This window comes from Saccopteryx leptura, chromosome X (assembly GCF_036850995.1).
Source record: "Saccopteryx leptura isolate mSacLep1 chromosome X, mSacLep1_pri_phased_curated, whole genome shotgun sequence".
In the NCBI taxonomy this organism is placed as follows: Eukaryota; Metazoa; Chordata; class Mammalia; order Chiroptera; family Emballonuridae; genus Saccopteryx; species Saccopteryx leptura.
The window spans coordinates 97,324,181-97,341,729 of NC_089516.1; the positions used below are offsets into that span (position 1 = coordinate 97,324,181).

General features: G+C 35.3%; 1 protein-coding gene across 3 annotated transcripts in view; it reads right to left on the reverse strand.

Moving 5' to 3' along the window:
- Window positions 1-1,518: 1,518 nt before the first annotated feature.
- Window positions 1,519-17,549, reverse strand: part of RBM41 (RNA binding motif protein 41) — a 61,626-nt gene continuing 45,595 nt past the window's right edge. For all 3 annotated transcript variants that reach the window (XM_066357711.1, XM_066357710.1, XM_066357712.1), the window contains 2 exons: window positions 11,208-11,355; window positions 1,519-8,604 (listed from right to left, as the gene is read on the reverse strand). In XM_066357711.1, coding sequence (XP_066213808.1) covers window positions 8,438-8,604; window positions 11,208-11,355 — 315 coding nt within the window. In that variant the 3' untranslated portion in view covers window positions 1,519-8,437. The remainder of the gene's footprint in view (window positions 8,605-11,207; window positions 11,356-17,549) is intronic.

Below are 17,549 nucleotides of genomic sequence, written 5' to 3' on the forward strand. Positions count from 1 at the left end.
CTAAAAAGATCTAACCACTATACTATACACCTGAAATTAATACAAAAATACTGAATGTGAACTGTATTTATAAATAAATAGATAAATAGATTCCAAATTTAGATCATAAAAAGACATTAGTGGGGCAAATGGAAAAATCAAATAAGGTAAATTAGTTAACACTACTATATCAATATTATTTTCCTGGTTTTGATGATTGTACTATGGTTATGTAAGATGCTAACATTAGGTGAAGTTGGGTGAAGGACATATGTGAATGTTTTTACTATTTCTGTGACTTTTAAGAGGGCTAGTTGTCCTAATGTGTATTACTACTTTGAGCATTTTTTCTTAGCTTATCAGTCATGTATATTTCAGTTTCTATAAATGTTCATTTACCTATTTGCCTACTTTTTTTCTTTACACATGTCTATTGGCCATGTGTATGGTTTTTTGTTTTTTTTTTTTTTGTTGTTGTATTTTTCTGAAGTGAGAAGCTGGGAGGCAGACAGACTCCCACATGCACCTGACCAGGATCCACCCGGCATGCCCACCAGGGGGCGATGCTCTGTCCATCTGGGGTATTGCTCTGCTGTGACCAGAGCCATCCTCAGCACCAGAGGTGGAGTCCATGGAGCCATCCTTAGTGCCTGGGCCAACATTGCTCCAATGGAGCCTTGGCTGTGGGAAGGGAAGAGAGAGATAGAGAGAAAGGAGAGGGGGAAGTATGGAGAAGGAGATGGGAGCTTTTCCTGTGTGCCCTGACCAAGAATCTAACCTGGGACTTCCACACGCCGGGCCGATGCTCTACCACTGAGCCAACTGGCCAGGGCTTCATTTACCTACCTTTTTATTTGATTATTGACTTTTGTATACAGGGCTCCTCGGGTTAGGACAGTCTTAACATATGTTTCGAGTTTACAATGCTCACTCCCATAAAAACTTAAAAAAACTGAGACATGAGTGTTTTGTCTAATGCTGTTAGCATCGTACTTATGGACTACATGGGCAAACTAGTTTGGTTGTGTGTGGTGAAAGAATACACAGTATTCTTTTTCTGTGGCTTAGATGTGTTTTTATGCTCTAGATTATAATTTTACAACTGTACTAGGATAGGTAAGTGACTTAGGCTAGGGTGTATTTTGACTTACACCAAAATTCGGGTTACGTCACTGTTGTAGAAATGGAACTGTGTCATAACCTGAGGACCCCCTGTATTAAGAAGACTGTATACATTTTATGCTAAGGACACAATCTTGTGTGTAGCAAATTATTTTTCTGTTTCTGCTGATTTTTTTAAAACGTAGGTTTGTGTGCATATGTGCTTATAAGATGATTTTAACTGACAACTCCTGCTGACCTGTGGGCAGAAAGTAAGGAAGAGTAGCCATGTGGCTTTAAGTCTTCAAAAGTAATCAAAAGACCACTGAACAGGTACAATGCATTATGGAAATAACTTTGAGAAACTTTCTTTTCTCCAATAAAAATTACATTTATTTTAAATTTTATATACAGTAATTCATCCTTTTTGGTGTACAGTCATAGAAGTTTTGACAAATGCATACACTCAAGTAATTATAATCAAGATACAGAAAATTCCATTATTAGAACAAATTCCTTGTATTACCAATTTGTAATCAATCTCCCATTTTTCACTTCTGACATCCACTGATTTGTTGTGTTCCTATAGTTTTCATTTCCAGAATATATAAATGCAATCAAACATTGCATTTGAGTTTGGCTTCTTTTACTTAGCAAAATGCATCTGACATTCATTCAAGTTGTTGCATGTATCAGTGTTCATCATAGTTTTTATTGCTTAGTAGGATTCCATTGTAGGGTAATCCCACAGTTTATGCACCAATTGAGGACCACCCTTCATTTCTCTTTTCCTCTACTGTTAGTGGTCATAGAACTAGCAAAGGGCAGAGGTGAGAGTTTCTACCATACGGAATAAATTCCTTCTGAAAAGTCCAAGTTAGAAGTATGTCCTGGGTAACATGTATGAGAGGTTATAACAAGATAACTTATTTCTTGTCCCTTAAACTATATTTAAAATTGGAGATTTAATCGTAAGTGAGCAGTATATCAAAGGAATAGGATTGTCCTGAGTATAGTTAGATGATATCCTCAGAACAGGCCTGAAAAATATTCTGGAAGCTGTCATTGGCGGAATATTTTAAAAAAAGCCCAAAACAAACAAAAAAACTCCTTTCAATTAAAAAAAATGTTAAAATTAGTAAAAAAGATCACCCCAAACTACAACACTAAAAAAATTGCATAAAGCAAAAGTCTCCCGTCAACCCATCCAATTCCACCTCTAAAAGGAATACAATTTGGTATGTATATTTCCCAGCTTTTCCCTAAATTTATTTAGAAATATCTATATATACATATACCATATGTACAAATGTTTTTGTTTATAAATGTATTCACATTATACAGTTAACTTTTGAATAATGTGGGAGTTAAAGGCACCAACACCCCACAGTCAGAAATCCACATATAACTGATTCCCCAGAAACCCTGTTGCTCGCCATCTGTGAGGGACTGGTTCCAGAACCCCCTGCAAATACTAACATCCGTGGATACTTAAAATAAATAAATAAACAAACAAATAAATAAATAATCTGCAGATGCTCAAGTCCCATATATAAAATGATGCAGATCAATGCATATGTAGTCAGCCCTCTGCTTCCACAGACTCCCAACCACAGATCAAAACATTACATGTATTTATTGATAAAAAAAATCCATGTATAAATGAACCTGCAGAGTTCAAATCAAACCCATGTTGTTTAAGGATCAACTCTACATATTTCTTGCTTTTTAACTTGATATAAAATCCTGGACATCATACAGTTCAGAATGTATTCAGATATACCCCACCATTTTAATGGCTGTATAGTATTCCATTAAAATGGATATTTGAGAATTTATTCATCCATTCTCCTACTGATGGCATTTGGGTTATATTCGATTTCTTTTTTTGTGACTTTTAGATATAATTCATATACCTTAAATTTTACCCATTTAAAGTTTATAATCGTGGTTTGTAGTATATTCAGATTTGTACAATTATCACCAGTCAATTTTAGAACATTTTCATCAACCTCTGAAGAAGACACATTTCAGCTATCACTCCCAGCCCAAACAATCACAAATACATTCTCTGTCTCTATATTTGCCAATATTGGAAACTTCATATAAATGGAATCAAGTGATACATAGTCTTTTGTAAATGTTATTTAATTTAGCATGGTTTCAGGGTTTTTCCATGTTGTAGCATATACAATAAGTATTACCTCCTTTTAGTTTTTGGAAGTTTGTGAAGAATCTGTATTAATTATTCTTTAGTGTCTACTAGATTTGATCTGAGAAGTTATTTGAACCTGGGCTTTTCTCCATGGTATTTAAAAAAATTACTAATTAACCACTTTATTTCCTACAAGTCCTTTTATATTTTTTTCATTGGTTTCAGAAGTTTGTGTATTATATTTATTGGCATACAATTAATCACAATGTTCCTTCATAATCTTTTTTTATTTCTGTAAGGTTGGTAGTAATGTTCCTCCTCTATTTGTGATTCTAATAATTTGGGTTTTCATTTTTTCCTGGTCAAACTAGCAAAAGGTTTGTCACTTCGTTGAGCTTTTTATACAACCAATTTTGGTTTCATTGACTTTACTGTTTTTCTATTCTCCACATCTTTTAATCAAAAAATTTTTTTCCTTCTGTTTGCTCTATGTTTACTTTGTTCCTCTTTATCCAGTGTCGGAAGGTAAAGTGAGGTTACTGATATGTGATCTTTTTAAAATATAGGCAATTTTTTAACTATTACTTTAGGTGCAGCCCATAAGTCTTGTCATGTTGAATCTTCATTTATTATTTCAAAAGATTTCCTAATTTCCCTTGTGATTTCTTCTTTTAACTACTGGTCATTCAAAAGTTTGTTTAATTCATATTTGTATGTTTTCCAACTTTCTGTTATTGATTTCTAGTTTCAGTCCATGTGGTCAGAAAACATACTTTGCATGATTGCAGACCACTTAAATTCAATTCTGAAAATGTTACATGCACATTAGAGAAGAATGTGTATTCTGCTTTTGTTGGGTGAAGTTTTCTATACATCTCTTGAAGGTCTACATGAATTATGGCATTTTTCAAGTTTTCTAATTCCTTGTTTATCTTTTGTCCAGTTATTCTATTATTAAAAATTGGGTACGAAATTCCCCAACTCTTACTGTAGACTTGTATATTTCTCCCATTATTTAGTTCAGTTTCTGATTCATGTATTTTGGTGCTCTATTGTTAAGCGCATACATATTTATAATTGTTATATCTTTCTGATGTACTAATTCTTTTATCATAAGATGTCACTCTTTATCTCTAGTGGCAGTCTTTGTTTAAAGTCTATTTTGTCTGATATTAGTAGGGTCATTCCAGGTTTCTTAGTTTCCATTTGCCTGATATTTCTTTCTATCCTTTTACCTTTACTCTGTACCTTTAGCATAGAGGTAGATCTTGTTTATTTTTTTCTCCAGTTTGATAATCTCTACTTTTTTATTGCATTGTTTAACCCTTTGAGTAGTGAGGGTTTTTTTCATGCTCTCTAACCCCTGAGAGTTTTTTTTCAAAGAATGAAATTAGTTCCAGTTATAGTTTTATTAACTTAAAATCATGTTTGTTTGATAACCAATTTATGGAAACCAGAACATACATCTGCCTTTTTTTAATGTTGCCTTATACATTTTTAAAATAAATTTTTTGTACAATTGTACTCTGGATGGTCAGGAGGCACAAGGACGTACATGAACGTTTGTACTTCTCAAAAGGTTAATCCATTCATATTTTACTGTTACTATTCATTTAGGACTGCCGTTTTACTGTTTGTTTTCTATGTTACAGTTTTTGTTTTTGTTTCTCCATTTCTCATTAACATTTAAGTTTTTCTAATGCAACATTTAAATTTTTTTTCTCTTTTTTGTTTTTCAATTGAATTAATTGGAGTGACATTGGTTAATAAAATTGTATGTTTCAAGTGTACAATTCTATAATACACCATCCATACACTGTATCCTGTGTTCTCTACCCCAAACCAAGTATCCTTCCATCACCATTTATCCCGCTTGACTTTCTCCTACCTCCACCCTCACCTTTATAATCACCACACTGTTGTCTGTGTCTATGAGGCTTTTTCTTTGCTTAATCCCTTCACTTTTTTCACCCAGCCCCGAACCCACTACTTCCCCTCTGACAGCTGTCAGTCTGTTCTCTGTACCTGTGAGTCTGTTTCTATTTTGGCTGTTAGTTTATTTTGTTCATTAGATTCCACAAACAAATGAAATCGTATGGTTCTTGTCTTTTCTCTGACTGGCTTATTTCACTTAGCATAATACTCTGCAGGTTCATTCATACTGTCACAAAAGGTAAAATTTCCTTCCTTTTTACAACTGAGGAGTATTCCATTGTGTAAATGCACCATACCTTTTTTATCCACTCAGCTACTGATGGGTACTGCTGCTTTCAAATCTTGGTTGTTGTAAATAATGCTGCAATGAACATAGGGGTGCATATATTCCTCGAATTAATGTTTCAGGTTGCTTTGAATATATTCCCAGAAGTGGAATTGCTGGGTCATAAGGCAGTTCCATTTTTAAATTTTTGAGGAAACGCCACACTATTCTCCATGATGGCTGCACCAGTCTGCATTTTCACCAGCAGTACACGAGGGCTCCTTTTCCCTATATTCTCATCAACACTTGTTTGTTGATTTATTGATGCTAGCATTATGACAGGTGTTAGGTGATAGCTCATTGTGGTTTTAATTTACATTTGATGATTAGTGACATTAAACATGTTTCCATATGTCTATTGGCCATCTGTATGTCCTTTTTGGAGAACTGTCTATTCAGGTCCTTTGCCTATTTTTTAATTGGATTGTTGTTTTGTTTTTTGGTGGTGTTTTTTGGGGGGGGAGTGTTGAGTTTTATAAATTCTTTACAAATTTTTGATATTAAGCCCTTACCAGATGTATCAGTGAGTATGTTCTCCTAGTCAGTAGATTGTCTTCTCATTTTGTTGATGGTTTCCTTTGCTGTGCAAACTTTTTATTTTGATATAGTCCCATTTGGTTTTTTTGTTTGTTTGTTTTGTTTTCCTTGCCTGAGGTGATATATCATAAAAAATATTGCTACAAGAAATGTCTAAGATTTTACTGCCTATGTTTTCTCCTATGATTTTAAAGGTATTAAGTCTAACATTTAACTCTTTAATCCATCTTGAGTTTATTCTTGCATATGTAAGAGGGTGGTCTAGTTTCATTTAACATTTAAATTTCTTTAATAATATTTTAAATTATTTCCTTAGTGGTTACTTTAAGGCTTACCATGCATATCTAAACTGAATTGGCTTCATATATATTGTAATTCAAAAGAAATATAAAAACCTTATTCCTATATAAACCTATTCCATTCCCCACTTGTTTATGATATTATTGCTATATATATAATTTCTACATGCTATAAATCCAACAGTACATTGTTATGATTATCACTTAACATAATTTTATGTCTTTTAAAGAAGCTAGAGAGAAAGGCAGAGTAAGTATATATTTATAGCATTTTAGCATTAACTTTATTCTCATCTCTTCCAGTGGATTTGAGTTACCATATGGACTTACATCTTTAGTCCAATGCAATTTTGTTTCTACCCACCTTCTTTGTCCTGTTGTGGACAAATATATTAGTATCATATGTGGTAGGTTCCAAAATGCAACTATTATATACAAACTGTTTTATAAAATTTATTTTTAAATCAGTTTAAAAATGCATTTCAACTGTCTTTTATAATTAACTTGACCTGTGCTAGTTTTTTTTGGATGTGTAGATTCAAATTATTGTTTGAGATCACTTGCTTTCCACCTGAAGAACTTCCTTTATATTTCCTGTAAATCAGGTGTTCCAATAACAAATTCAGTTTTTTTGATTTTGTGTCAATATCCTTATATTCATTTTTGAAAAATAGCTTTAATGGATATGAGATTCTATACTGACGGGTATTTTTTTTTAACACTTTGGATATGTTATCCCCCTGCCATCTCCATTGTTTCTAATGAGAAGTTAGCTGTTAATCTTGTTGGGGGTCCACTGAAAGTAATGCTTCGTTTTTCTCATGTTGCTTCCAAGACCTTCTATCTTTGTATTTTAGCACTTTTACTATAATGTATCTGTGCATTTCTTCTTGTTTATCTTGCTTGGGGTTTACTGAGATTCTCGATGTGTAGATAATGTTTCTCAACAAATATGGGATGTATTAGAATACTTTTTCTGCTCTTTCTCATCTCTTTTTCTGGTACTCCCATGGCAAGTATGTTGGAGTACTTAATGGTTCCATAGACTGTTCAATTTTTTTCATTCTTTTTTTTTCTTTCTTTTTTCTTCTACCTGGATAATATCATCTCATTTAATTCTCACAACTCAATGAGGTAAGTAGTATTATTATCAGATTAAGTGACTTGCCAAGGTCATGGAGTGGTAAGTGTGACTGTGAAGTTCAAACATAGGCCTGAGTCCAAAGTTCATACTTCCTCCTCTATACCATATTGTCTTTCTGGTCTCTAGAAACTATAAACAAACAACTGGGGAAGTTGGGATTGGCTGCGTCTCTTCTAGAGAACCCTTTCTTCCAGTCTCCCCTTTAGTAATTTTGTCCTAGTATGTTCCTCTTCTAAAATACATACACCTAATACATAGCATATAGTGGATGCTTATTTGATTTTTATTGCTTTGAATTCAATGATTACTCAACAGTAGCTAAATTAAATGACCAGGTAAACATCACTAGTTATATCTAGATGCTTTCATTAGAAAAATATATGGCTTTTTGAAGACACGGATGACGCAACGAGATGTATTCATTCAATACATGTACTGACTTATGAAACTACCTACTGTTACTGCTGATAGTTCTCATTTAATAGCATTTGTTGATGTTTAGGCCTCAGATCCTGGGAATTTATTTATTACAGAAATAGAATTAAGGACAAATAGGCTCTAATAAATAAATATTTCAACACTTAGTTTTTTAGTTCTGTATATAGGAGAAAATCTTAGAAAGAATGTTATGTCTAGGGACAAGTATTTAAGACCACAGATAAACTATAAAAATTAAAAAAAAAATCCTTGGAAATAACCCTTTGTAATTTATCCTGAGAAAAATAATCTTCTTTGTACCCTACCCTTCAGACTCAGCATCTAGTCTTTCCTATATAGTGTTTGATTATAGAAAATGTTTTCTACCAATTCTTTCTAAAAGTTAAAGGGATTATCTTAACTAGATTTTTCTGTTCCTTAGTTTCTCTTCTTCAAGTCCAAACAAATTGCTATTGATACAGAAATCCTAGATCCAAGATTCTGATGCAAGAAAGATCTCCTGGGACTCACCATCTGTGTATCTTCTAGCTGTCACTGATTTCCATAGTGCTTTCTATAGCAGATGGCATGAGAGAAGAAGTCTGGAGATCTGACTGTTGCCTTTTATTCTTCCCAAATTCTATCACCAGTATTTTTTCATGGAGTTTATATCCATTAACTAGATGAAATGCTTGCCATGCTATCTCCTTATCTAAAAGAAAGGAAATATAAAATCAATTTACACAGGGTTTAAAAATTCAAGTCTATTCCAAGTTTAGTTTATGTTTGTGGGTTTTTTTCTTTTTTCTTTTCCTTTTTTTTATTTTTTTTATTTATTTATTTTTAAACATTTCTTTTTTTTTTTAATTTATTTATTCATTTTTAGAGAGGAAAGGGAGAGACAGAGAGAGCGAGAGAGGAGAGACAGAGAGAGAGAAGGGGGGGGGAGGAGCTGGAAGCATCAACTCCCATATGTGCCTTGACCAGGCAAGCCCAGGGTTTCGAACCGGCGACCTCAGCATTTCCAGGTCGATGCTTTATCCACTGCGCCACCACAGGTCAGGCATCTTTTTTCTTTTCTTTGCCTTGGAATTAAATGTAGGCTATAAGGCCCTACAGCTATTTGATACTATCTTCTCCATAATCTCAAATTTGTATAACTCAGCAAGATTAAAGAACTGGCTAATAAAATGGCAAGAAAAACTTAAATGGGTGTTTGAGAGTGCCCTCTAACTAAAAGATATAGGTAAAGAAACAAGAATATAGGCAGTGTGCTAAATAAGGCTAAGCTATAACTGCTAATACACAAGCCTCCATATTAGATAACAGATTATAGGTATTGTGAGAATGAATTCATTTTATTTCATTAAATGAACGAAATATTTAATGGCAACACAAATAAAAGAAGTTACCGTGCTATTAAGGACATTTTGCTATTTTTTCTTTTGATGGGAGAGTGATTGTGGGAGCCCACATGGAGCTAAATGAGTGTAATAATCCTTGTAAGCACGTAGAAACTTGAGGTGTGAGAGGACACAGTGCACAGCAGGAGTATCCTTGTTATGGGTTTCAGAGCCTTGATGTGAGAAATCAAAAAGGAGTGGAATTACTGCCCAGAGTCTGTGAAATCAAAAGTAGACAAGCAGTGTCTTTAGACTGAACCAATTTATATCATAATTTATATATGTACTATAAATTTTCAAATGTGGATAGATGCTATTATGGTTAGCAAAACAGCTTAGTTTATAAAATCTTTTTTAAAATATTTTTTCCGTTAATGGATCATATTAGGTGAAGGTCCATGAAATATTTTTTAAGTTTAAAAGGGTCCTCATACTTAAAAAGACTAAAAACCACTAGTGTAGATGATCCACAAACCTTCAATAAGATAAAAAAGATAGTACAAGACTATATGTAAAGAGTGGAGTACGGAACTGCTCAACCGGAAATCATTCGCCTATACATAGATTACTAGGTTGTTTACACGTGATGACAGTTTAGAAATAATGAAAGGTATAGCTCATACCCAGCCTCCACCAAAAAGTCTGGTCTGTCAGAGAAACTGAAATTCCTATATTCTTGCTTCCTTTGGATTAGGATACTGAAATCATGTATTAAGATGCAAACAACAGTTATAAGAATACATCATCATTCACTAATTATGAATTACTAGTGAATTAGCATATTAGCTTGCCATCTCTTAGTTCTAAAAGGACTGGGGCATTAAGCAAGTGCAAGTGTTCTGATCAGAATACCAATATATTAATGACATAAACTGGACTATAAATACTACTGTGAGCAAAGGTCAATTTTTTTGAGAGGGAGAGGAAGGGAGAGGAAGAAAGAGATGAAGAGAGAGATGAAGAGAGGAGAAGAGAGAGAGGAGAGAGAGAGGGAGGGAGAGAAAGAGAGAGAGGGAAAGGGAGTAGGAGAGAGAAGGGCGAAGGAGAGGGAGGGCGGGAGGGAGGCAGGATGGGAGAGAGAGAGAGAGAGAGAAAGAGAGAAGAGCGGAGACAGAAGCATCAACTTGTTATTCCACTTAGTTGTGCCATTGATTGCTTCTCATATGTGCCCTGACTGGGGCCTGAATTGGCAACCCTAGGGGTCAAGCCAGCGACCCCAGCGCTGCAGGACTACACACTATCCACTGTGCCACTGGCTAGGGCTAAAGTAAAATTTTTAAAGGTAAAGTTTGATAAGATGGGAAGAAAGTGTCACAGTTGGAGAAAATTGAGGACAATGACGTTAGGCAGTTATGTACAGTCAATAAATGAGAGGAAGCAGAAAAGGAAGGACAGAGGCACATTGAAAACATGTTTTGCTTATTTCTCTTCCCTTTTTTTCCATGTACTTAAGAACATGCTTCTCATATGTTGTAGAGAAATCAAAGGACTGTATCTAAATCAGAGCAGGTATATGTAGTCTCTAAGGCTGATGCTACAAACTGAGTAATTATCCAGATAAAGCTACTTACTGGAGTCTGACGGGGGGGGGGGGGGCGCAGTGGATAGAGTGTCAGACTGAGACATTGAGGACCCAGGTTCAAAAGCCCGAGGTCTCCGGCTTGAGCGTGGGCTCATCTGGTTTGAGCAAAGCTCACCAGTTTGAGCCCAAGGTCTCTGGCTTGAGCAAGGGGTCACTAGCTCTTCTGTAGCCCCCCAGTCAAGGCATATATGAGAAAGCAATCAATGGGCAACTAAGGTGCAGCAACAAAGAACTGATGCTTCTCATCTCTCTTCCTGTCTGTCTGTACTCATCTGTCCCTCTCTCTGTCTCTGTCACACACAAAAAAAATAAAAATAAAAAGCTACTTACTGGAAAAGGTGATAAAGGCTTGCCCCCTCATCCGTCCAGTCATCATTCGGAATTGAATCGGAGGTCCTTCTTTCTCCTGGAACCGAGCAAACAATGAGACTAGATCTCTTTCGGTCACCCGAGGGCTAAGGTTCTTCAGGTATAACACCTAGTATAAACCGAAGATCAACAGAAGTATCACATGAAAGAGGTAAAGCAATTGCTTCATTGTGGTTAGAATTCATTAGTTTCAGATAAATAGATGGTGGATTGAACACATGTACCTAATTTCACTCCCTCCAGAAAACTCTCAAAACCTGTAGGGTTTTTACTTATTTTTTAACAAACTGACAAGATACGAAAGAACAAGGACAAGCAGTAATAGCAACAATATTCTGGAAGTTGGAAAATACTGGATGAGCATACTCAAGAAAGCTGAATCTTCAACCAGCAGTGGGGAAAGCCAGGAACCAATCCAACCTATATGTAAGAATTCTAAAACAACTCAGGAACCAAAAGCTTCAGGTATCTCTGGAAGTAGATATAAAGGGATGGGGTTAAGATAAGGTGGGTAGTTTGAGAGCTGTTTAAAAGCCAACTAGATCTTAATATATCCTCCCTACAAGATGCTACTGGTTAAAGCCCACTCCCAATTGTGGTGAATACTGGAGGTTCACTCTCCGAATATGGGAATGTCATACACAGCTGAAGGTATGCATACTAGTTCTGAAAGCAAGAAAATTAAGATAAATAATGCATGTGAATACTGAAGATATCCCAGACAGTTTCTCCCATCTGGTTTCTACAGTGCTGGCAGGACCTCCTAGGGAAGTGTTTGTTAGTGTCTTCTCTGAAAAAACCTGATTAGCCCCCAGAGGAAAGATCTCAAAATACTAATTTGGGATTAGGAATTTCTACAACAAATGGACCACATTTTCCTGATCTAGTCATCCATAATAGAAATATAAGTTGTTTCTATCTCTTGGCTATTGTGAACAGTGCTGCAGTGAACGTGGGAATTCAGATATTTCTTTGAGGTCCTGATTTTAATTATTTTAAATTAGTACCTAGAAGTAGGACTGCAGGATCATATGGTAGCTCTAGTTTTAATTTTTTGAGGAACCGTCATACTGTTTTCCATAGAGGCTGCACCATTTTATTTTTCTAACAGTGCACAGGGATTCCAGTTTCTCTACATCCTCATCAATACTTATTTTGTGTATGTGTTCTTTGAGGTAATCTCTAGGTATTTTGCTCATATTTTTAAATTGGGTTAGAGTGTCCTCCCAATATGCCAAGGTTGCAACTTTAATCCTCCAATCAGGACACATACAAGAATCAACCAATAAATGCATGAATAAATAGAACAACAAATTGATGTTTCTCTCTCTATCCCCTTTCCTCACTCTCTAAAATCAATAAATTAGAAAAGAGCGAGAGAAAAGAAAATGTGGTATAACACATAATGGAATGTTATTCATCCAGAAAAAGGAAATCTTGTCATGTGCAACAACATGAACGAACCTTGAGGGCACTATGCTAAGTGAAATAAACCAGTGACAACACAACTAATTAGTGTATGATATCACTTGTGGTATCATACAGTAGTCAAACCCATGGAAGCAGAAACTTGAACTGCAGTTGTCTGGGGCTGTGGAAGGGGCTGTTCAATGGATGTGAAGTCCAGTCACGCAAGATGGCTACGTTCTAGAGATGTGCTGTACCGCACTGCGCCTGTAGTTAACAATACTATAATGTATACTTAAAATTTTAAGATGGTAGATCTCAGGTTACGTTTTTGTATATTTTACTACAATAAAAAAAAGATGAGAAAAAAGAAATCTCTACATTTACTGGTATAAGTTATATCCTTTAATATCTTAAGGAACCTGAGAATTCAGACAGAAGCAGCAAAAGCAAAGAACTAGAAAATGGAGCCCACTTAAACGACTTAACCTCTGAAACATATGAATAAGTATATCAGAATTGTAATAAGATTTTTTTTGTCTCAAAGTCTTCAGAAGATTAATATTCACATATTTAGCATTTAACTATACTTTCATCTCAAAGACAAGGATATAGAATAACTGATTTGTGGTTCACTTAAGTAATTTCAGGTGATCTAGAGTTTTGGTTCTAAAAGATTCATCATGAAAGCATCATTAAATTAAATGACCAAAGAAGAGGTATGTGCAACATCTGGCAAGTTTCTCACCAAGTAGAAAAGATCCACACTAAGACTGTTCCCTTTGATAGGAACATCTTTAAAATATCAAGAGAACTTCTGTTCAAGGTGGCTTGGTCACTTCTTGCTTGGATGCATCTTCTTTGCTCCAAAAACACAGATACATACTTACACACACATACACACACACACACACGTATGTACATATGTATATACCCACAACATAAATATATACTTGTATATAGAGATAAATACAAGGATACAGGAAGGCTTGAAAACAAGATGAAAATTTCTATAAAACAGAAAGACAAAACTCCATGTGATAACAGAGAATGAGTCTCTTTCTGGTATTCCTCTGCAATACACGACTGTTTTGTATTTTTAAAACTTTATATAAATGGCATGCTCTATGCATTTTCAGCTGCCAGTTTTAAATTTTATAAAAACAGACATACCGCACACCTAATTTCCTCTTATTAACACCTTTCATCACTATGGTACATCACTAAAATAAATGAATTAATACTGATACATTATTATTAACTCAAGTCCATCATTTATTTAGATTTCCCTAATTTTTCTGTAACATCCTTTTTCTGTTTCAGGATTCCATTCAGCACATTTAGTTTTCATGTCTTTGGCTCCTCCTGGCTGTGCTGCTTTAATCAGACTTTCTGTTTCCAATAATCTTGATAGTTTTGAGGAAAACTGATCAGATACTTTGTAGCATGCCCCACTACTAGAATTTTTCTGGTGTTTTCCTTGTGGTTAGATTGGGGCTATGGATTATTAGAAAAAAGACCACAGAAGAAAAGTGCAGTACTGAGCACACCATACCAACCATACATACTATCAACATGATTGATAACTGTTGATGTTGGCTTAGATAACAGGGCTGAGGCAGTTTTAGGTTTCTACGCTGTAATGTTATTTTTTCCTGCCTTTCCATACTGTACTCTTTGGAAAGAATTCATTATAAGTAGCTCAGAACAAAGGAGTAGGGAGGTATGCTCCCCACTCCTTGAAGTGGAGCTTCTACCTAAATTATTTAGAATTTTTCTGCATGGGATATTTATCTTCTATACCCCACTTATCAACTTACTCAACTGTTTCATTTATTATCAGTATGAATGCATAGATATTCACTCTATACTTTGGGTTACAGTCCAAAATTAATTTACTTAGTATTGCACAAATTGTTCCAACTTTGGAGCTTGGAAACTCAGTTGGCTCCTGTGCTCCTTTGACATAACCTCCAACAATGTTTCTATCACTTCCTTATTTTCTGGCACTATAAATGCCCCGGAAGGCTCGAATTGTATATTTCCAGCCCCCAGTACTTGAATCAGCCATTTCACTGAGGGGCTTGGTTACTTTTATTAAAGTATGGGATTAGAAACTAAGATCTGCGTGCTGAACAAGCCTGTTGCTACTGAACTGTCACTTCATGCAGACCCTCTTGACTAACAGAAAAAAATGTTTAATACTAACCTGTGTATATACACCTATCTATAAATATCTCCACATGTAATCATCCACATATTAAGTTAAGCATGAGTTCATACTGATGTCTCCAACTATAACCCATTACCACAGAATCACTCTCATTTCCGCCCTTTCTTATACATCAAGACCAAGGAGAAACCTGGCTCCCACCATCTGCCATCCACTTACTTAATTGCTCCCTTTAATTATACATGTGTATCAATTATCAGAATTGTTAACCTGTACCCCCATGTTACACAATCTGATCAACTAGGGTGCAGCAATTACGTGCAGTTCTGCCTGCCTCTCCGCTGCTCCACACTCCACACATTTCCAAAGATAACTTACGTCAGGACCTTTCCTCCACACCTTCCCTGAGGTCGCTTCACGTATTTGTAACAGATTCTCTTGGCACAGTCTGCATTCTTTCCTGGAGTTCCCCAACCTCCTAAATGATTTTTTAATATTTGTATACATCCAGGGTCATGCTTCACGCTGTAGTGTTAAGGGTTTTGACAAACACATGCCTTGTATCCATTAACACATTATCATTAATAATGATTTTACTGCCCTAAAAATCCTCCAAGCCTCATCTATTCCTTTCTCTCCCACTTCCTCCAAACTCCTGGCAACCTCTGATCATTTACAGTTGCTATAGTTTTGTGTTTACTGAAATGTCATATAATTGGAATCATACAATATGCAGTCTTTTCATATTAGCTTCTTTCACTTATTAAAATGCACTTATAGTCCCACTAAGTCTTTTTGTAGCTTGACAGCTCATTTCTTTATATTGCTGAATTCTAGTCCATTGTGTAGATATAGCACAGGTGAATGTTCCATTTATCTATAGAAGACCATGTTGATTGCAATTTTTTGGCAATTATGATAAGAGTGCTATGAACATTTCACATGCTAGGTTTTGTATGAATATAGATTTTCAAACAATGTTTAGCTTTGTAAGAGCTAAACTAACCTCCAAAGAGACTCTAAGATTTTGTATTCCTGCCAGTAATGAATAAGAATTCCTGTTGCTTAGCATCCTCAATAGCATTCCGTACTGGCAATTTTATTGTGCTTTTTAGCCATTCTAATTAGGTGTATAATGGCATCTCATTACTGCTTTATTTTGCAGTTCTCTAATGACACTTAATAGTGAACTCCTTTTTATATGCTTACTTTACACATAACTTCTTTGGGGAAGCGTCTGTCCTTTTGCCTATTTTTAATTGGGTGGTTCATTTTACTACTGTTGAGTTTTAGAAGTTCTTTGTGAATTTTGGTTACAAGTCGTTTATAAGACATGTGTTTTGAAAATATTTTCTTCTAGTCTGTGAGTTTATTTTAATTCTCTCAAAAATATCTTTCACATAGCAGAAATTTATATTAAAATCTGACTTATCAATTTTTCTCTCTCATAAATCACCCTTTTGGTGTTGTATCAATAAATGTATCATCAAATAAAAGGTCACTTAGATTTCCTCCTGTTTTTCTTTCTAGAAGTTTTTTGACATTATGCTTTACATTTTGATCTATAACCCATTTTGAGTTTTCTGAAGTTTGTAAAATCCGTGACTAGATTCATTTTTTGCATCCAGTTGTACCAGGACAATTTGATGAAAAGACTATCCTTTCTCCATTTAATTGCCTTTGCCCGCTTGTCAAAGATCATTTCACTATATATTTCTTCCTTCTCTCTTTTATTTTAAGTAAGAAGAGGGGTGATATAGAGACAGAGTCCCGCACGCACCCCAATAGGGATCCACCTGGCAAACTCCATCTAGAGCCGATGCTCAAATCAACTGAGTTATCCTGAGTACCTGAGGCTGACACTTGGACCAGTCGAACTATCCTTAGTGTCTGGGGCCAACGCTCGAACCAATCGAGCCCTGGCTGCAAGATGAGAAGAGAAAGAAGGGGGGAGAGGGAGGGGAAGAAAAGCAGATGGTCACTTCTCATGTGTGCCATGACCGAGGCCTGAACTTAGGACATCTGTACACTGGACCAATGCTCTGTCCACTGAGCCAACCAGCCAGGGTCAGTTCACTATATTTCTGTGAGCCTGTTTTGGAGTCTTTATTCTGCTCAATTGATATAAATCTCCTTTTTTCACCTACACCGAACTACTTGCTTATAGTAAATATTGAAGTTGAGTAGTGTCAGTCCTTCAAGTTTGCTGTTGTTCTTCAGTATCGTGGATCATCTGTCTTCCTAGAAACTTAGAATTAGTTTGGCTATATCCACAAAATAGCTTTTTCGGCGGGACTGTTTTAATCTACTGACACCTTAACAATATTGAGTCATCCAATCCATGAACACAGGACATTTCTGCATTTATTTACTATAGATCTTCTTTAATTCTTCAGCAGGGTTTTATAGTTTTCTGCATACAGATCTTGTACAAATATTGTTATATTTGTCCATTTCTTGGTATACAGGAAAACAATTGGCTTTTATACATAAACCTTGTATCCTCCAACCTTGCTATACTTATTAGTTCCAGAAGTTGTTTTAGGACGGGTTGATTGTTTGGGATTTTTCACGTAGACATACATGTCATCTATAAACAAAGACAGTTTTATATTTCCCTTTCTAATATGTGCACTTTTTATTTCCTTTTCTTGTTTTATTTTACTAGCTAGCATTTCTAGTACAATATTTTAAAGGGTAGGGAGGGGGGATGTCCTTGCCTT